Below are 19,727 nucleotides of genomic sequence, written 5' to 3' on the forward strand. Positions count from 1 at the left end.
TAACACAAAGCCTATTTTATAATAAAATATTGAGTATCTTATGTAAAAGTACTGTATTGTATATCACCAGCCCAGGAAAAGACCAAAATTCAAAACTCGAAGTACAGTTTCTACTGAAGCATATCACTTTCGCACCATGGTAGAGCTGAAAAATCTTAAACCATTCTAAGCCAATGATCATCTGTAGCTACAAAATTATTAAAATACTAAACGACAAGCTACTGCAGCACAAAAATATACTGGGTAGGTGGTTACTGAGAATTACATTTTTTATAAAACTTGAAAAGATTAAGGTGATTAAGTTTTTACTTCCTCGAAGAACATTTTGCAGAAAATATTGGTAGTGTGAAGCAGTAACAAAACACAAACATAAACATAAATAAGCAACTGTGTACAAAATAATTTATTATAGTATTATCTAGGCTGGCATTATTTTACAGTGAGTTTTTCCTGTCGCAATAAGTATGAATCTAAATAGATTAAAGTGAAAGAAAACGTGTCTAAATAAAATCTCCCTTTTTGAATGTATATTTGTCTTAATAAAGGGAAGCATTAATATTACAGACATATTTACAAGGTTCTGAACATAAGTGATTCCACTACTGTTTTCTGTACAAGATAGAACAAAAAGCTATTCACCCGCCCCCCCGCCCCCAAAATACTGTTTAACAACACTATGTTTTAATAGTTAAACTAATGAGTTTCAAATCTCATTCTGCTGAGATATAAAAATGCATTTAATGGTCAATGCATGGCTATAAGAATAAGAACGTTTCATTTTAATTTGTTTTCGGCCCTATAATGCTCCCCGGAAGCATACCTCAGTATAAGCTACTTGTTAACACTCGAAATAACTTAGTTAAGAAAGCATTAATTCTTGCCTGTGGGCTTTTAAGACTGGGAGAGAGATGCAACAATATTACCAGTGAATTTCCATGACTGATAGGCAAACCAGCCTTCACATTCTGAAATCATCTACATAAAACTAGAGTACCCCTATTCAACCAGAAAATACAATTTTCATGAATACTACAAAGGAAATAGTAAACTGCGAAATATTACAATGAAAAAAAAGGCGAATTAAATTTTAAAATAAACTTCAGTATCTGCCAAGAATTCCTTTTTTATGAGGTGGAGTCTTGCGCTGTCGCCCATGCTGGAGTGCAGTGGCGTGATCTCGGCTCACTGCAACCTCCACCCCCCGGGTTCAAGCGATTCTCCCGCCTCAGCTCCTGAGTAGCTGGGATTACAGGTGTGTGCCACCACGTCTGGCTAAATTTTTGTAGTTTCAGCAGAGAAGGGGTTTCACCATGTTGGCCAGGCTGATCTCGATCTTCTGACCTCAGGTGATCCGCCGATCTGGGCCTCCCAAAGTGCTGGGATTACAGGTGTGAGCCACTACGCCCAGCCTCCATATTATTTTTAACATATAGTTAACACTTTAAAACTGATGCGCTTTAATTAAAAAGCAAGCAAATAAACAATAAAACAAACAGACGAAGAATCAAAGCACAGATCCTGAAATCAGAATCTAAAGAAAATAATACAGTGGGGTTGTATACAACTTAGCTTAGTAAGAAATGATCATATAGAAGCGACAGCTACCACAAAACTATGTAAGAACAAACAGGTAATTTTAACAGATGGTTGTGTAAATTGGCAGGTCAGGTAAAGAATAAAATAAGCTTACAGAATATGCCATTTAAAAATCCTAACCAAATATTTCATTTCATACATGTATTAAAACGCACCCTGGAAAAGAAACCCTGATCTCAATTCAGCTTTGAGTCTATAGGAGTCTACTTTCTAGGAGATTTCAAATTTCATTTGCCAAGACATCATAATTAGCTGTATGGTTCAGTGCCACATTAGGATTGTCGACTTCATTCACAGCAGGCAAGAAGGCAGATGTAAAAGGAAGCAGGTTATGACAGGCCATCCTATATTCTTCATATTGGGAACTACAGTTCCCAAAGCTGCCATCAAGCAGTGCTTCAGAAACCTTTATTAATGTCTAGTGAAACAAAGTAAATTATTTAAAAATAATAAGCTCGCAGTTAATAACCACTTTAATCAAAAGATGCAATGTGTTAATCAAATTGAGAAAGCTGCCTCAGTCTAAAATAACGCCTTGCAATCTACACAGCAAGCGATCACCTCAAAAAAGGCACATTAAAAAATCAACCCTGAAAAAGGCAGTAAAATTCCAATAACTGAAAAAGAGAACCTTTTAAAACTGTGATCACTAAAAATCAAAGTGTCCTTTACTAAAAACAATAGCTCACATTTACTGAGTACTTAACAACGTGCCAGGCACTAAGCACTTCACGTTTTATTATTTCAGTTAACTCTTACATGGATTCTGTGAGAGCAGTAGTATTTTCACCCTCATCTTAAAAATGAGGAAAAAGAAGCTAAGAGACATAACTTGCCTAAAGTTACACATCTCATAACTGATAGAGCTAAGAGACATAACTTGCCTAAGGTTACACATCCAGGCGTAACTCTGAACATCCAGGTATAACTCTGAAGGCCTACTTAAGAATTATGCTGTAAAGACACGTTTTGTTAGACCACAGTGTAAGCATAAATCAGCCAATGAACAAATCTTACCTTTACGTTTTTATCTTTTATAGTTTCATCCAGTCTAGTGGCTATAGCAATTGCTTTCTCTTGCCTTGACTTGTCCAGAAAATACATCATTTTAGCACCTGAAATACCAAGGCATTTCAAAATGAATAAACACCTATACTTTACATTTTATATGATCTCAAGTGGCCAGTGACTTAAAATATGGTTTTAAGTGTTTAATCAGTGGTAAGCTGGAGCTGGCTCCTACCAGCTCATGAGAGCCAAGTGTGACATTTCTTTCCTACCTCCTATTCAGTAGCATCCCATTGATAGCTTAGGCCAGATCAGAGTATTTATATCATGAAAATACACTACAAATCAGAGCTTTTCCCTTCACAAAAAGATGGTTATTAAACATCTATCAGAGGAACACTGATTTAACAACTTCCTTCCCTTAGAAATAAAATTCAAAATGTAAATATGGACTGCCCTGTGATATCAATCAGTATTTTAGCCAAAACTATGAAAAAAGCCAAAACTATGAAAAAAGAAAAATATTCTAAAATAAAACATCTAAGGAATAAATTACTGTCACAGAGGAGGAAAGTGGGGGTGGGGAAAACAGGAAAATGTTTGCATATTCATAAACAAAGTAAAATTTTAAAAAATAAAACACAGTTGATATTTCTGCTATAAATTAGAAGAAAAAATATACTCCAGCTTGGGTGACAGAGTGAGGTTCCATTTCAAAAAAAAAAAAAGAAAAGAAAAAAGAAATCATTCATAACCACACACCCCACATCAACATTAAAGCTTTCGTAGACACTTCCTTTCAGCCTTTTTCCCATGCACAGTTGAGATTACATTGTATGTTCAATCCTGCACATGTATTATAAAAGTATTTGCCCGTTATTACAAACCCTTTGAATAAACATCACTTTAAATCTGATATTACATCCTATGAACCCATCACTGTTTCCCCTATTATTGAACATAACATTAAGTTTGTCCACATTTCTCTCCCCATACTTACACGGAGTAAGTACTGTTCATTTGCTTTAAATTTTAGGAGTGTCAAAACTTTCTCTTTGTTCGCTTTTTCCATAAGCATTTTAACCCTGGGGGCTACATACAAACCTGAAAGTAGATGCTGAAGAGAGGTAGCATTATGTTTCAGAAAATCCTCATTAAAACTTTCCAAATCCTTGTTGACAAATATTTTCTGCATTTCTTGAGATAGAACTTGGCTCACAATGTCTGGAAGATTACTATGATTAGACACTATAAAAACAAAAACATTTGGATTTTTTGTTTTTGATCTGTCCTTCGAAAAAAAAAAAAAGAAAAGAAAAAAACCTTTTGAAAACGCTTTATGGCCGGGCGCAGTGGCTCCCACCTGTAATCCCAGCACTTTGGGAGGCTGAGGTGGGCGAATCACTTGAGGTCAGGAGTTTGAGACCAGCCTGGCCAACATGGTGAAACCCCATCTCTACTAAAAATAAAAAAATCAGCCGGGCATGGTGGTACGCGCCTGTAGTCCCAGCTACTCAAGAGGCTGAGGCAGGAGAATCGCTTGAATCCGGGAGGTGGAGGCTGCAGTGAGCCAAGATCATGCCATTGCACTCCACTGTCTCAAAAACAACAACAACAAAAAAACCTTTATTATTAAACTTGATGTTACATAGTAAAATTATTATTGTTCCTTTGGAATATAAATACATCCTAGCAAATGCACTCATTTCTACCATCTCCTGGTAACATGTCTATTTTATAGACACATGTTCATTTAACTACTATGTAAATTATTATTATTTATTTTGCTTTACGTTATTGCAAATCTCTTTAATGTCCACCAGCTTAACGTAAAACAACTTATATTTGCTTCTCTCAGTGGCATCCCATTGACAGCTTGGGCCATGATCAGAGTATGTGTATCATGAAAATACAAATCAGGGCTTTTTACTTCACAAAGAGAGGGTTATCAAATATTTATCAGATCAACAGTGATTTAACAATTGCCTCCCCTTAGAAATGATATAATTCATAAATGTAAATATGGGCCTTTTTTATACTTACCAGATTTAGAAAATCTAATTAAACATTCATGTAACCACGGGTTATTACTGTTAATGGCAAAAGCCCGTTTGACAGACTGCAGCATTAACAGAAACTTGCCTGTGTCAGAAAAAATACAAAAGTAATAGCATTAATACTTACATGTTATTTTCCTCACTTTATTTTAGTCTCACTTAAGTCCAATAACAAAACGCTACCTTTTTTATAACACTCTTAAGCAAAATTTAAAGTTGACTCTGGCTATCAAAGTCAACTATGGCTTTCTAAAGAAAAGCTTGAAAAATCATAAAAAATTGCTTCAGGTAGACGACTTGTATGATTGTTCAAACTATTCTTACACTGGATTTGATAGTACTATTCTAATTTATTATCCAGTTAAGTTTTGAGTAGCCAAGGAAAAGAGCCTTTGTAGAAGGCTGAAATGGAAATCTAAGAAACAAAATAGAACTAACTGACAAAGATTACACTGAATATGGTCACAAATATAATTAAAGATTAAAAACTGAATTCAAACTATTTATTACCTTTTCTAAAATATATTTCAAATGCTAACAGATGAGTGTCAATGTTATCAGCAACAAGGTTCTTAAGAGGTATAAGGAACTTAACGGCTTCCTCTAATGGATTTTCTACCTATTTTGAAACAGAAAGGAAAATTACTTAAAAAACATCAGCACAAGTCAAATTTCCCCTAAAATTTTATATTAACGTATGTCTAAAGTAATTTAGATGGCTTTCTTTATAAAACTAAAAAACAAGAAAACATTTAAAAATCGTCTGTAAATAAATTCAAAGTATACAATCAATACTTTTCAAAACAGAAATAGCTTTTTTTCTGGTTACAAAATCAAGATAATTTTACTAAAACAAAAAAATACATAAAGTTGTTCCACAGACTTAAAGAGACGGTACATCATGTACTGACAGTCCCTTATATACTATAAACATCTAAAGTAAGGAGACAAATAAAATGGCATCAAATAGTAAAGAGACGTTAATAAAATTTAAAATGCTTATAATATAGTTGACCCACAAATAACGAGAGCATTAGGGGAGCTGACCCTCCCCCATGCAGGTGAAAATCTGTGTGTAACTTCTGACTCTCCCAACTTCACTACTAATAGCCTGTTGACTGGAAGCCTTACCAATAACATGAACAGCTGATTAACACATATTGTATATGTTATATTATATACTGTATTCTTACAATAAAGTAAGCTATAGAAAATAAAATGTTATTAAGAAACTCATAAGGAAGAGAAAATCTATTTGGTACTCATTAAGTGGAAGTGGATCATTATCCTTGTCTTCATGTTGGGTAGGCTGAAGAGGAGGGGCTGGTTTTGCTACCTCAAGGATGGCGGGGATGTAGGAGGTAGAAAGGGAAGCAGAAGAGGCAGGCACATTCCATCTAACTTTATGTAAGTACACTATAATTTCTTTTTTGCTTTTTCATTTATTTAAAAATGTTTCAAATGCTAACAGATGTGTGTCAATGTACCAAATGTACAAAGATGTATCAATTTTTCCCGTTTGCTTTGGTTTCAATGCCTGTATCATAGAAGGGTCCATGTCATAAAAGTCAAAAATAGTCTTGAATAATCAGAACTCTTTTGCCAGAATGTCTAATGTCCATCTGTTTTCTGGCACTACTGCTTCTATGTCTTCTTCCTCATCATCTGGCAATGGTTTGGAAGCACTCATCTCCATCAAGTTGTTAACTCCTCTATTGTGGCATTTATTAGCTCTTGAATTTCTCCAGGTTTCCTAATCTTGAAGCCCTTTACCGCCATCTCCACTTTTTTTGTTTGTTTGCCATATCCACAATCTCTTTTATGATTTCCTTGATTGGTTCTGTCATAAATCCTGTGAAGTTGTATACAACATCTGGACACCAGCAGGGATTTACTGTTTCAGGTTTGATGGCTTTCAACGCTTTATCTGTTAACAATGATGGCATCCTCAATGATGTAATCCTTCCAGACTTTCATAACGTTCTACTGGCGTTCTCCTCCATAGTGTTGAAAATCCTTTCCATAGAGTACCAGACGTAATGAGGCTTAAAGGTCCTTATGACCCCCCAATCTAATCTAGAGGCGGAATTAGAGACATGTTTAGGGTCATGTAGGCCACTTATACACTTTTGGAGTTGAACTCATGAGGTTCTGGATGGCCAGGGGTTCTGTCCAGTTATCAAAAGAACTTTAAAAGGCAGTCCCTTACTGGCAAGGTACTTCCTCACTTCAGAGACAAAAAGCATTGATGGAACCAATCCAGAAAAAGGATTTTCACTGTCCAAGCCTTCTTGTTGTAAAACCAAAAGACTGGCAGCTGTTATCTTTTCCCTTCAAGGCTCAGGAGTTAGTAGCTTTATAGATAAGGGCAGCCATGGTCATAATCCCAACTGCATTTGCACAAAATAGTAGAGTTAGCTTATCCCTTCCTGCCTTAAATCCTAGTGTTTGCTTATTTTCCTTACTAATAGATGTCCTTTGTGGCTTTTATTTTTTCCTGTTATAGAGTACTTTTGGTCTACATTAAAAATCTGTTCAGGCAGATACTCCTTCTCCTCAAGGATTTTCTTTTTTTTTTTTTGAGACGGAGTCTCGCTCTGTCGCCCAGGCTGGAGTGCAGTGGCCGGATCTCAGCTCACCGCAAGCTCCGCCTCCCAGGTTTACGCCATTCTCCTGCCTCAGCCCCCCAAGTAGCTGGGACTACAGGCACCCGCCACCTCGCCCGGCTAGCTTTTTGTATTTTTTAGTAGAGACGGGGTTTCACCGTGTTAGCCAGGATGGTCTCGAACTCCTGACCTCGTGATCCGCCCGTCTCAGCCTCCCAAAGTGCTGGGATTACAGGCTTGAGCCACCACGCCCGGCCTCCTCAAGGATTTTCTCAATAGCATCTGAAACTCTCTGCTGGCTCTTGGTGAGAAGTTGATTGTTCTGTTATCTGGACATTTTTCTTGTCTTTTCTTTTTTTTTTTTTTTTTTTTTTTTTTGAGGCGGAGTCTCACTCTGTCGCCCAGGCTGGAGTGCAGTGGCCGGATCTCAGCTCACTGCAAGCTCCGCCTCCCGGGTTCACGCCATTCTCCTGCCTCAGCCTCCCAAGTAGCTGGGACTACAGGCACCCGCCACGTCGCCCGGCTAGTTTTTTTTTGTATTTTTAGTAGAGACGGGGTTTCACCGTGTTCGCCAGGATGGTCTCGATCTCCTGACCTCGTGATCCGCCCGTCTTGGCCTCCCAAAGTGCTGGGATTACAGGCTTGAGCCACCGCGCCCGGCCTATCTGGACATTTTTCAAGCCAAACATCTTTCTAAAGTTATCAAACCATCCTTTGCTGGACCCTCAAAGTTCAAACCTATGTTGTTCAAAGGTCAACTGTATTAGACTTACAGTGAATAAACCAAAAAACTAAACATTTCCTTAAATCTGATCCCAAAACAACTATTAACACTTGAGAAAATCCTGGAGGTACTATCTCTTTGTAGCTAAAACATTTCTAATAAGACATATAAGGTAAAATGATTCCATATGTAATGGACAATTGTACTGCTGCTGTAACAAATTACCAAATATTGACTTAAAACAACTTATGTTATAGTTTTTATAGGTTAAAAGTCCAACATGGGTCTCACTGGGCTTACAATCAAGGTGTCAGCAGGACTGCATTCTCTTTGGAGACTCGAAGGGGGAATCCGTTCAACGCCTTTTTCAGCTTCTCTAGACTGCCCACATTCCTTAAGCTTGTGGCACCCTCCTTCCATCTTCAAAGCCAGCAACAGCAGGTTAAGTCCTCCTGACACTGCATCATTCTGACCTCTGCTGCTAGCATCCTCAACTTTTAAGGTCCCTTTTGATGATATTAGGACCACATGGACAATCCAGGCTAACCTCTCTATCTTGAGGTCAATTCATTACAACCATAAATTCCATCCCCCACCTTAATTCTCCCCTGCCATGTAAGGTTACATATTCACAGGTTGGGGGGATCAGAACACAGACACCTTTGTAGGGCCATTACTCTGCCTACTACAGTTACAATTCTATGTATAACTTGCATTAGCCAAAATTTGTACATTGTCACTCAAAGATAATTGACAGCTACTGTTAAAACCTTGAATTATTTCAAATGGCTTCTTACAGATTTAAATAAATCATGTTACAAATGTCAGAACAGAACCAAATAAAATAAATTTTACCAAATAACAAAGACAGTAAAACCCATCTCACCCTTTCTAATTTTTCAGGTATAAGTTCTTCCTTAAGGCCACTGGCTTCTTCTTCTTCTTCATCTCTTTTTTCTTTTGATTTTTCTGTTGACGTTCTCTTTCTGCATGCTTTCTTTCTTCTTCTAGCTTAGCCTTTTTCTGGGCTCTTCTCTGCTTGCTAAGCATTTTCTTCAATTCTTTGGCTGACAGGTTTTCTATAAATATCCAAATGAACAAAAATTCTGAGTCAATGTTTGCATTTTCCTCGTATTCTTCTGTAATACATACTGTTAGTATGGTTGTCCCTTGGTATCAGTGAGCAATTGATTCAGGACCCCCACCCCTCCCCAAAAAATCCACTGATACACAAGCCTGTGATATAAAATGAGTGTTTGCATACAACCTATGCACATCCTCCCGTATACTTTAAATTAGATCAGCTTTTAAATCTTTCACCTTCCTTTTGCTTTAAGTTGCATATAATGGTTTCATTTTTTCATAAATTATATTATGGTCTATAGGTATGCCTAAAATAATGTAAATGCTATGTAAATAGTTGTTATACTGCATTGTTCAGGAAATACTAATAATGACAAGAAAGAAGTCTGGACATGTTCAGTACAGATGCAATTTAAAAAAACATATTTTTGATTTGTGGTTGATTGAATCCACCCATGTGGAACCCACAAAAATGGAGGGCCAGTTGTATACTTTTTTTTCCTGTTTTTTGGCTGGGCAAGGAGGGATGCAGAGGCAACCCATATAAAAGTTTTTAGAAAGTGTATCCCCAGTGACTAGCACAAAGTTGGGCACACAAAGGACATCCAGTAAATGTTGCATTAACTAAAATTGACCAATTGTAGCCCAGTTCTGCCTCCTATACAACACATGACTCCAGGCAAATCACTTTGTCCTTTTCAGTATCAAGTCTTTCTTTCTTTTTTTTTTTTCAGTATCAAGTCTTTCAAGAATAAGTGAGAATACATAAAAACATCTGTGATCTCTAACCACTATATAAATATTAGAAATGAATAGTTACCTAGGAATATTTGAGATAGTTATCTAGGCACATTTCATGTTAACTATTTCTCAAATATTCCTAGATATTAACATTCTAGTGAAAACGCTGTACAGATATTCTCACTGATATTCTTATTTTTAATAATAACTACTAGAAATTTTAAGATTATATATTTTTCCCTAAAGAGCTCAAAGTTATTTTCAGTTACAATTAAAAAAAAAAAAAAAGAAAAAAACTAGTTCACAGACATATCTATGTTTCCTAAACTTGTCTTTTTAAAATTGTTGTAGCGACAGGGGTAATGCTATGTTGCCCAGACTGGTCTTGAACTCCTGGCCTCCAATGATCTGCCTGCCTTGGCCTCCCAAAGTGCTGTGATAACAGGTGTGAACCACCATACCCAGTTCCTAAATTGGTCTTTCAGAAGATAAAAACGAAAAGAATTCTAAGTTGTTCCATTAAACTAATTTAGAAGCATCAGCTACAAAATATCATCCCACTTTTTTCAACTCTCTCCGCAACATTTTTGTTTTTTGGCATACGAGTTATCTAATGTTTGTCTTCAACTCCAAAGACAATATATTAATATTTTTCTATATGTTGTGTATGCTAATGGCATTCTGAAATTTAGTGTCCTTTTAAAATCTTTTAAGTTTCTATTCAGTTACCTGAGTTTATTTCTTGTTGTTTGCTTTCATTGGTTAAGGGATTATCATACAATTTCAAGTATATTTCAATCGCTGATCTAGCAGCCTTGAAATAAAAGGCATGTCTTCTGAGTATATCTTCTAATCTCAAAAGGTCAACATAGGCACGAAGGGTCATCTTTCTCATGCAGTATGTATGGAAGTCGAATTGGTCATCGGTTATCTCAAAAAAATGCTTAAAAACAAAAATCACAAAATTAACCTTTACATTTATGTCAATAATGTCTACCTTGTGAAAAAAAAATTGTAAAAAGCCCAAAAAACAATTTAAACAGTCACAATTTTCACTTAGCTGCCCTCTCCAATGTTTAACACTATAAAGGATATGAATTTTTTTTTGCATTCAACTTGAACTTTCTCTTCCTACAAACCATGCCCATTCCCTACAAATCATGTTTTGTGATGATACTCAACTTCTATATAAGTCAAAAGATCAGGTTATTTTTTAAACCTGAAAATTAGTATATATTAATATTTTAGTTTTAATGAAATACTCTTCCTCCATATTCCCTAAAAACCAGCATGGCACAGTTAAACAGAGCTCTAAATGAAGACTAAATATGTGTAGGTTCACACTAAATATTTACAAATCTAGTCAACTCTACGCTTTTCAAGGGCAATCCTTACCCACTGCCTGCCACAGGGCCTAATACATAGCAGACATTTAATAAGCACAGTATTTGCCCACTCAAGAGATAAGCTTCTTATTAGGGATGAGACCCTGAATTAGCCATTTAATTTCCTAGACCCTTAATTATGTAATCTAAGTTAAGAATAAAGAAATCCATACAGCCAATTTCTTAAGGTTGTTAAAAGGATCAAATAATGTATTTTAAAGTTCATTTTCAACAGTAAACTGTTACATAAATATAGAACTTGATGGTTTTCTCTTACTCAATAAGCTCCCATTAACTACCTACATTCCATTTAGCAGAAGTTCTGAAACTGGAATCTATGTATAAACAAGCATAAAAACTTCTTCCTAAGGAGACAGCTCAAAAGCTTTCATCCAATTTTCAATGGATCCATGGCCAAAAGAGGTTAAAAACTAATCCCTTCCATGAAAGGTGAACACTAACCCTCTGCCCCTCCCCCAACAAAACAATCTTGTACTGTTTCCCCGCATGCATTTCCATCTCTGACTTCTTTTTTTATACTTTAGTTTTTCCAAAATCATATAGAAAAATGAGTGATTTAATAACACTAATATAGATCAAGCTTTCCTACTAGTTCATGTTCCCTCTGTCCTGGGGATAGTTAAGTCACTGTGCAGAGGACACATTAGTAATTATCCATAATCATCTGATAATTATCTTGGTAATTAGAAACACACTATATACAGAATTACATTAAGTACCTGAGACTTTAAGAGAAAAATTATAAGAAGAATAAAAATACACAGTATGGAGGGCAAGAAACAGAAAAAGTGAACATTTCACATTAGTTTATGACTAAAAAGCCACACTTTAATGATGTTATATTTGAAAACTGCATCTTTCCCACCAATAAAATGAAATAAATATTAACATGAACTTATTTTTAAATCAAAGGATTACATATTTCATAAAGTTGTTAGTGGTTTTTCTTAATGTAAATCAAGTTATAACTAGCACAAGAATATTTTAAAAATTCAATACAGTTAACTAAAGAAAAATGGCGGCGCTAACGTCCTGGAACACATAATCAGATGAAAACATCTAAGAGATTACAGGACATTCTTTTAGGTTGAGAAACATCTGAAAAAAGGCAGATGACAAACTTCAAGAGATATTCCTAGCAGCATTAACAGAGATTTTAAGTTAAGTCTTGGAGGGGGCCGTATGTAACCACAAATATTTAAGCCACCTCTTTATCAGTAACAGCCCATAGGCTGCCTCTCTCCAGTTAATGTCTTCCATAAATTGGGTGACCAACTTATCCTAGTTTGCCAGAGGTCCTCTCAGCTTTTCCACTGAAAGCATTGTGTCTTGGGAACCCACTCAGCCTCAAGCAAACCTGGCTTGTTAATCACTCCATAATAAACTAATGGTGATAGACAGAATATGGCTAAATTAAAAACAAGTGGTATACTGCAGCCACAGCTGATTGTAATATCTGCTTTTGGAAAAAACAGTGTATTGCAGAATACTATATAGAAACAACTAAATAATCTTGGGTTGAATTTTTTTTTAACTTTTTCTTTGGGGTTATAGATACAGAGGAAGTTGCAAAGGTGTACATCCTTCCCTCAGTTTCCCCCAAAGGCTATAGCCTATGTAACTACAATACAGTATCAAAACCAACAAACTGACATTGGTACAATGTGTGTATAGTTCTATGTGATTTATCATTTGTAGAGTCATGTAACCACTACCATAACAAACAGAACTAATCCATTGCCATGAAGCTCCCCCTTGGGTTGATTTTTCAGTCTCAAAACACAAAAATATGCTACACAACATCGACAGATAAAGTTAGTTTCCCTGTACCTTTTGGTCAAACATGAAGGGCGTGATAAAAATCACTTAGCTCACTGCAGAAAACTAAGTATTCAAATCTTAAGATACAGCTCATGCCCTTAACTCTCTCCCCCTAAGCAAGAATTAAGAAAAGCCGTTCCAGCCGGGCGCAGTGGCTCACGTCTGTAATCCCAGCACTTTGGGAGGTCGAGGTGGGTGGATCACGAGGTCAGGAGATTGAGACCATCCTGGCTAACACAGCGAAACCCCGTCTCTACTAAAAGAGACAAAAAAAATTAGCCAAGTGTGGTGGTGGACGCCTGTAGTCCCAGCTACTCGCCAGGCCGAGGCAGGAGAATGGCAAGAACCCGCGAGGCGGAGCTTGCAGTCAGCCGAGATAGCGCCACCGCACTCCAGCCTGGGCCAGAGAGCGAGACTCTGTCTCCAAAAAAAAAAAAAAAAAGCCATTCTTAGGACCTCTCTCCTAGCCCAGATTCTCCTTCCCACTACCTCTCAGAGTTCCCGGGTGCGACTAGTAAGAGCTTATACAAAGAGAGGCAACAAAAACCTCTGGATCTAAAAAAATAATAACTAGGTCAACTAGGAAAATAAGCAACTCAATTTACTTAATAGAGAATCTGTTGTTATAAAGCATGTTGTCAATTTGATAAAGATTAAGATACAATAGAAGACAAAGTTATGATCTTCCTATGTTTAGATCTATCAGAAGTCCTAGGTCTTATCAAAGAGTTAGAAATATGTAGTGTTGCCCTGTTTCATATCTAAGTCAGCACTCTAAAATAATGATAATCCAATCACCAGAAGTCTAACAGTAAAAGAAAGAAAAAATGGAAAGAAAGAAAACCCAATTCTTGAAAGATAAAATAGGTTCAAATGTTATTCTCAACACAAGTTTAAATCTAACATTTTGAAGAACGTTGTTTTGTTTTAATAAAACTCAAGTTTCAAACATCAGATTGGGTTGGACTACAAAACCTTAAAATACAACCCTAAAATCTTATGAGGTGGGGCAAGATGAAAACAGAAAAGATACTACACTAGCTTATTCTAGAATTTCAACTTTTCAAATCCAATTACTAAGAGCTCAAAGCAGTATGTATCCTGGCTGAAACTGCCTTCAACAAAAGAACTCCTGAATGAGTTCTTCAAAGCAGAATAAAGACCTAACCCTTATTTGAACTTATTTCACAATTCACTAACCTTCTATTTAGAAGATAAACTGCAAAGTTTTATTTCTGAAAGGTGTACGTATCCTTATTAAAATATTTAAAACCCAGGCATAAGGTAACTCATGTAGATACCTATTACAATAAATCTGAAGCTTGTAATTACTCCTAAATCCTTCCAATTACATTAAGAATTTTAGATATTAGAAATTAAGCATTAATCATTCCATCAACCTATTTAGTCACCCTATTTATACGAAACACATTTCTACATATAACCACACATGTAGAATATACATAATATCTATAAAAGAGTTGCCTTATTTGCTTTTAGTATGGATATATTCATTTTAGACTAGCTTACAAGTGGCATAAGAGTAGGTTCTTTTCTGATGTTTCTACTTCTTTCTTATCTCAAATGTTAACAGTAAACCCTAAAGCTTCCAGCGACAATAATTATGTAACATGACCAGAGGGTGATGATTTCTGCCATTTTAATCTATGACAACCAATGATTTTCCTGTAGTTTCTTTTTTCAAAAATGCTTTTTACCACTTAATTTCTTGAACTATGTCAGTAGATTTTCTGACATTACAGAATTTTTTTCCATGCAACTCAGCCAAAATCACTAAAAATTTAAGGGAAAACGTAATCTAAATGAAACAGTCATGGAAGAGCTACTTATCATATTCTAAAAATTCTCAAAAATTATTAAAAAGAATAAAGCAATACAGTCATCAATGTTAGAATAAATGGAATTTAAGTTCAAGAAGTTCAGAACTATAATGATCCTTAGGATATTCAAATTTCATTTAAACAGAAAATCTGGTAAATTTCTAGTTATGGTCTTGCTGAACTACTAATTCATAAGTGTCTATATAGCAGCCTCTTCTTTTTTTTTTTTTTTTTTTTTTTTGAGACGGAGTCTTGCTCTGCCACCCAGGCTGGAGTGCAGTGGCCGGATCTCAGCTCACTGCAAGCTCCGCCTCCCGGGTTTACGCCATTCTCCTGCCTCAGCCTCCCGAGTAGCTGGGACTACAGGCGCCCGCCTCGTCGCCCGGCTAGTTTTTTTTTTGTATTTTTAAGTAGAGACAGGGTTTCACCGTATTAGCCAGGATGGTCTCGATCTCCTGACCTCGTGATCCGCCCGTCTCGGCCTCCCAAAGTGCTGGGATTACAGGCTTGAGCCACCGCGCCCGGCCAGCAGCCTCTTCTTAAGGGAAACAATTTACTTCTCACTGAGAATGTCCTAGTTAATAAAAATGTATCTTTCCTTAATAACAAGCAGAATGCTCTTAAAATAATGGTCCTCTAGGGAGTGTTACAATCTAGTGATCTGCGGTTTCATCAAGGAAACAAGAGCCTGATTTAACTAGAATGCTTGGATATTTCACCTATCATCCCAAGGGCTTCATATTTTCAAGGAGATGAGGAGGATTTTCCCCAGAGATGCAGCCATCAAGCCCAGGCTTAAAAGGGCATGAAAAACAAACAAACAAAAAACAAAAACAGCGAAAATTAGGTTATTTCTAAAAATGCTTGGGTATAATCCTAGTTCCAGTCCCCATCAAAAGCCACCCCCTAAAATTTAGACTTCCTTGTGGGTAATCTCAGAAGTTTCACATGGGAAAAAGGCCAAAGTGACTGCCACGGTGCAGACATCAGGCTCACCTGACTACGATGCCTGTGGTTCTATACTGCGTCAGGATGGGAACAGTGGTGCCGATTGCCCCCACAACTGAGGGCTGCTGAGGACTGCCTCAGGGGTGCATTTGCGGCTCTTTTCCTCCTGTGGTCCATGTGGAAGGAGAGTGCTTCAGAGATGACAAAGAACAGGAAAACAAAAATTCACACAAAGGAAAAGAAAAGTCCCCTCACTAAGGCACATCACACACATAATCCTAAAAGCAAGCAATAAAATAAGCCTGCAAACTGGCCATAGATTGTTATACAGAATACTGAATGTGAGAGCAAATATCCTGGGAAGACAAACTGGAGAGAGGCTGACTGCGGACCAGATCCTGATGTTTTAAAGGGGAAAGAGGTTGCCATCAGCTGTGTGTCCTCTTAGGGTGGTGATGAATATCAAATAATGGCCTAATTAGGGAACAGAAATTTTGAATTTATGTTAATAGCAATAATAGTTTACTAACAATCTTTTTCCTCCAGACAAAAATATATAGACATGTCAAAAGCATAATCACTTGAGGATCAATAAAGCAATCCACTGTTTACAACTTCTGAATGTAAAGAAGGTTAAAGATCAAGAATTTTTTTCACAATGAAGCTCCCAGAGAAGTTAGAAGAGGCAGATGATCCCGTGTAGAAATCTACCTGCTTTTTATCACCTTACAGAGAAAACTGAAGTCAAAATTCTAACAACTTACCCTTTCTACTTCATGACATTTTTTCAAGGCATCCCCGTATCTCCCCAAACGCTGATAAGCTGAAATGCATTCTGTCTGAAACCACATACACTGCATTTCATTTAGATTTTCCATGGCAGACGTTCCTTCCTGAAATGGAAGCATTCAAAACTATAGAGAGCAACAATGAAACAGATCCTAAAAACCATTTCCTCTTTACAACTAGGGCTACAGTACTATTATGACAATAGCAGCAATTAGCAAATATATCAGTATGTTTCCAAACATGGTTTTACATTACAATAGTCTCCCCTTATCCAAGGTTTCGCTTTCCATGGTTTCAGTTACCCACAGTTGACCATGGTCTAAAAATATTAAAGGGAAAACTGTAGAAATAAACAATCCGTAAGTTTTCAACTGCATGCCATTCTGAGTATTGTGATAAAATCTTGCACTGTCCCACTCCATCCCACCCAGGACGTGAATCATCCCTTTGTCTAGTACATCCACACTGTCTGCTACTGACCTGTCACTTAGGAGCCATCTCAGTTATCAGACGGAAAACACACATATCCATGATGTCTTATTTACCCAGCTCTGCTGGGGTATTCAACACTCTTCATAGAAAAGACTCCAAATTACTAAATCTTAGTTTTTCAAACACCAAAGTTTTTATTTCATCTATTTAAGAAAGTGTCATATGAAGTAATGTCTATCTTCTCCCTTTCAAGCAAAAGCTATTTCAGCCTTCCTTGCTGACTCGGGGTCACTGTTGTGTATATTCAGTATTTGTCAAATCTGTTAGTAATAGTTGCAGGCCTGTTTTTTGGTTTCCCAGTGTCCCTCCTCCATTGTCACTTTCTTTGTGCCCGTGTGTCTGCTTCTATCAGCATCTCCTGTTTCATGCCAACTCTTCTACTTTAATATTTCTCCTTTGCAGTGGGCTGACAAAACCAAATAACTGAATTTGTTAATTCAGGCTCAATAAAAATTCTGAGAGGAGTGTGAGACATAAATTAACCAATTTTAAGTGCAAGGATACCCAAGTTTGGTCACAGTTTAGAAGAGACATTTAAAATATATTTTGTTTGACCCCAGGAAAGGATGGCAAAGGTACACTTACATAGATGATTTCAGGCTACAGTTTTTACTCACATTTTGTGTATCAGTTCAATTTTCAGAACACATTAAAAGTCTAAAAAGTAGTTATCTCTGGGTGAACAGAAATGTTGATGTATTTTGTCTTCACTATGGTTGTGCTATATTTTCCATTTGTTAATGGCCACATATTTTTATAAAAGGAATGTATTACTTTTCATTTCAAAAAGTTTATCAACTAGAACTATCCAACATGCATCAGGAACTCTGTACAAAAATTCTAAACTGAAAAATCTGCGAGAAGGAAATACGCGCCCTTCACTCATTTATTAGCAAGCAGATATATCCTGATTATTCCGGGTCATTTGCAGTTTTCTTCCCCTGCCTCATTATGGTTGTTCATCACACATTATGGATTTGCCTGGCCAACAAACTAGTGTGGATAAAGTGAACAACCTTACCATATAGCATGGCAACTTGTCAAAAGTGGATGATCAGACGCAGTTACGATGAGCAAGTCGAGCCACAGATTTTGGTGACTACTCTCCTTAAATAACCAACTCCTCTCACCTTCTTTCTCATTCTCCTGTGCCTTTAAAGATGCATCCCAGTATCTCCGGGTTTCTTTGTTTTCTTAAAAATCACTAGATTTAGTATCACTTATCAGAAATGTCTGGAACCAGAAATGTTGCAAACCTTCTCGATTTTGGAATATTTGCATTATACTTACTGGTTAAGCCTCCCAAACCCAAAAATCCAAAATCCAAAATGCTCCAATGAGCATTTCCTTTGACCACCATACCAGTGCTCAAAAAGTTTCAAGTTCTGGAGCATTTTGGAATTTGGATTTTAGGTTTGGGAGGCTCAACCTGTATACTTCATATTGAATTGTATTTTACTTCTGATGGCTACCTTGGCCTTCCATGTGGTACTTTTCTCTGAAAATATAATTGGTTTTATGTTTATTCTTTGTACTCTCTTCTTAATTTCAAACCTGTGATATAGTGGAAAGGGCACTGAAGATTTTGAACTTAGTGCTATTTACTATGTGGTAGCTGGGACTACAGGCACACGCCACCATGCCCAGTTCAATTTTTCTCTTCTACTTTACGCTTTTGGTGTCAAGAAATGCTTCCTACCTCAAGCATAAAGAATGCTTCTTTATCCTAAAGATAAACTCCTATATATTTTCTTCTATAAGTGTGAAAGGTTTGCTTTCCATATTTGATCTTTAATCCACTTGGAACTGATTGTGTACAGCAAAATTTTAGATTATGTTAGATTATATTAGAATTAGTTTATCCTAAAGATAAACTCCTATATATTTTCTTCTATAAGTGTGAATGGTTTGCTTTCCATATTTGATATTTAATCCACCTGGAACTGATTCATGTACAGTGACAGAGAGGGATATTGGTGGTTTTTTTCCCAAGAGAAGTAACTAATTGTCCCAGCAATCTTTTCATCTCTGATTTTTACGATATCTCTGGGTATATCCCATTTTCCAAATATGTGTGAAATCTGTTTCTGAGCTTTCTACTCTGTTCATTAGTCTACTTATATTTTTAACCATAAACATGTATTATAACAGAAAGTCTATGTGGAAAAGGATATAAAGGGATCATGAAGGAGGGAAAAGGGATGGATGTGTAGCCCATCTCAGGAAACTTAAATTCCTGAATGTCACAAAGACTAGTTCACAGCAATTAGTTCTACAAAGAAAGAACTCTATGAGCAAGTAAAAAGTAAGACAGAATTAAAAAGTAGTCACAATTACTAGGGGGACAAAGAATTTGAGATATAAATCAAATTTTACATGTAAGTGCTAAAGTATGGCATACTGTTTATATATGCACCAAGATATTTTGCTCTTGCTATTGTTTAACCATCCCCTGCCAGATACACATACACAGATACACATACACAGATACACAACCACAGTAAAAAAATCATTCTTAGGATATGGGTTAAACAGGATTTTAAAAATAATAACAAAAATGAATTTTTATGAACTTCAGTGGCAAACTTCACAAATCGTCTTAATTTAGACAACTA

At 36.4% G+C, this 19,727-nt stretch overlaps 1 protein-coding gene across 1 annotated transcript in view; it reads right to left on the bottom strand.

Annotated features, from left to right (window-relative positions):
* Nucleotides 1–380: 380 nt before the first annotated feature.
* NAA16 (N-alpha-acetyltransferase 16, NatA auxiliary subunit) overlaps nucleotides 381–19,727 on the bottom strand; it is a 68,974-nt gene continuing 49,627 nt past the window's right edge. Inside the window, 9 exon segments of the mRNA XM_033234205.1 lie at nucleotides 381–2,014; nucleotides 2,614–2,711; nucleotides 3,709–3,852; nucleotides 4,648–4,746; nucleotides 5,172–5,280; nucleotides 8,878–8,942; nucleotides 8,945–9,070; nucleotides 10,545–10,758; nucleotides 16,596–16,724. Of these exon segments, the coding sequence (XP_033090096.1) occupies nucleotides 1,817–2,014; nucleotides 2,614–2,711; nucleotides 3,709–3,852; nucleotides 4,648–4,746; nucleotides 5,172–5,280; nucleotides 8,878–8,942; nucleotides 8,945–9,070; nucleotides 10,545–10,758; nucleotides 16,596–16,724 (1,182 nt within the window). The 3' untranslated portion in view covers nucleotides 381–1,816.

Source organism: Trachypithecus francoisi, unplaced genomic scaffold (genome assembly GCF_009764315.1).
Source record: "Trachypithecus francoisi isolate TF-2019V2 unplaced genomic scaffold, Tfra_2.0 Contig01461, whole genome shotgun sequence".
Taxonomy (NCBI): Eukaryota; Metazoa; Chordata; class Mammalia; order Primates; family Cercopithecidae; genus Trachypithecus; species Trachypithecus francoisi.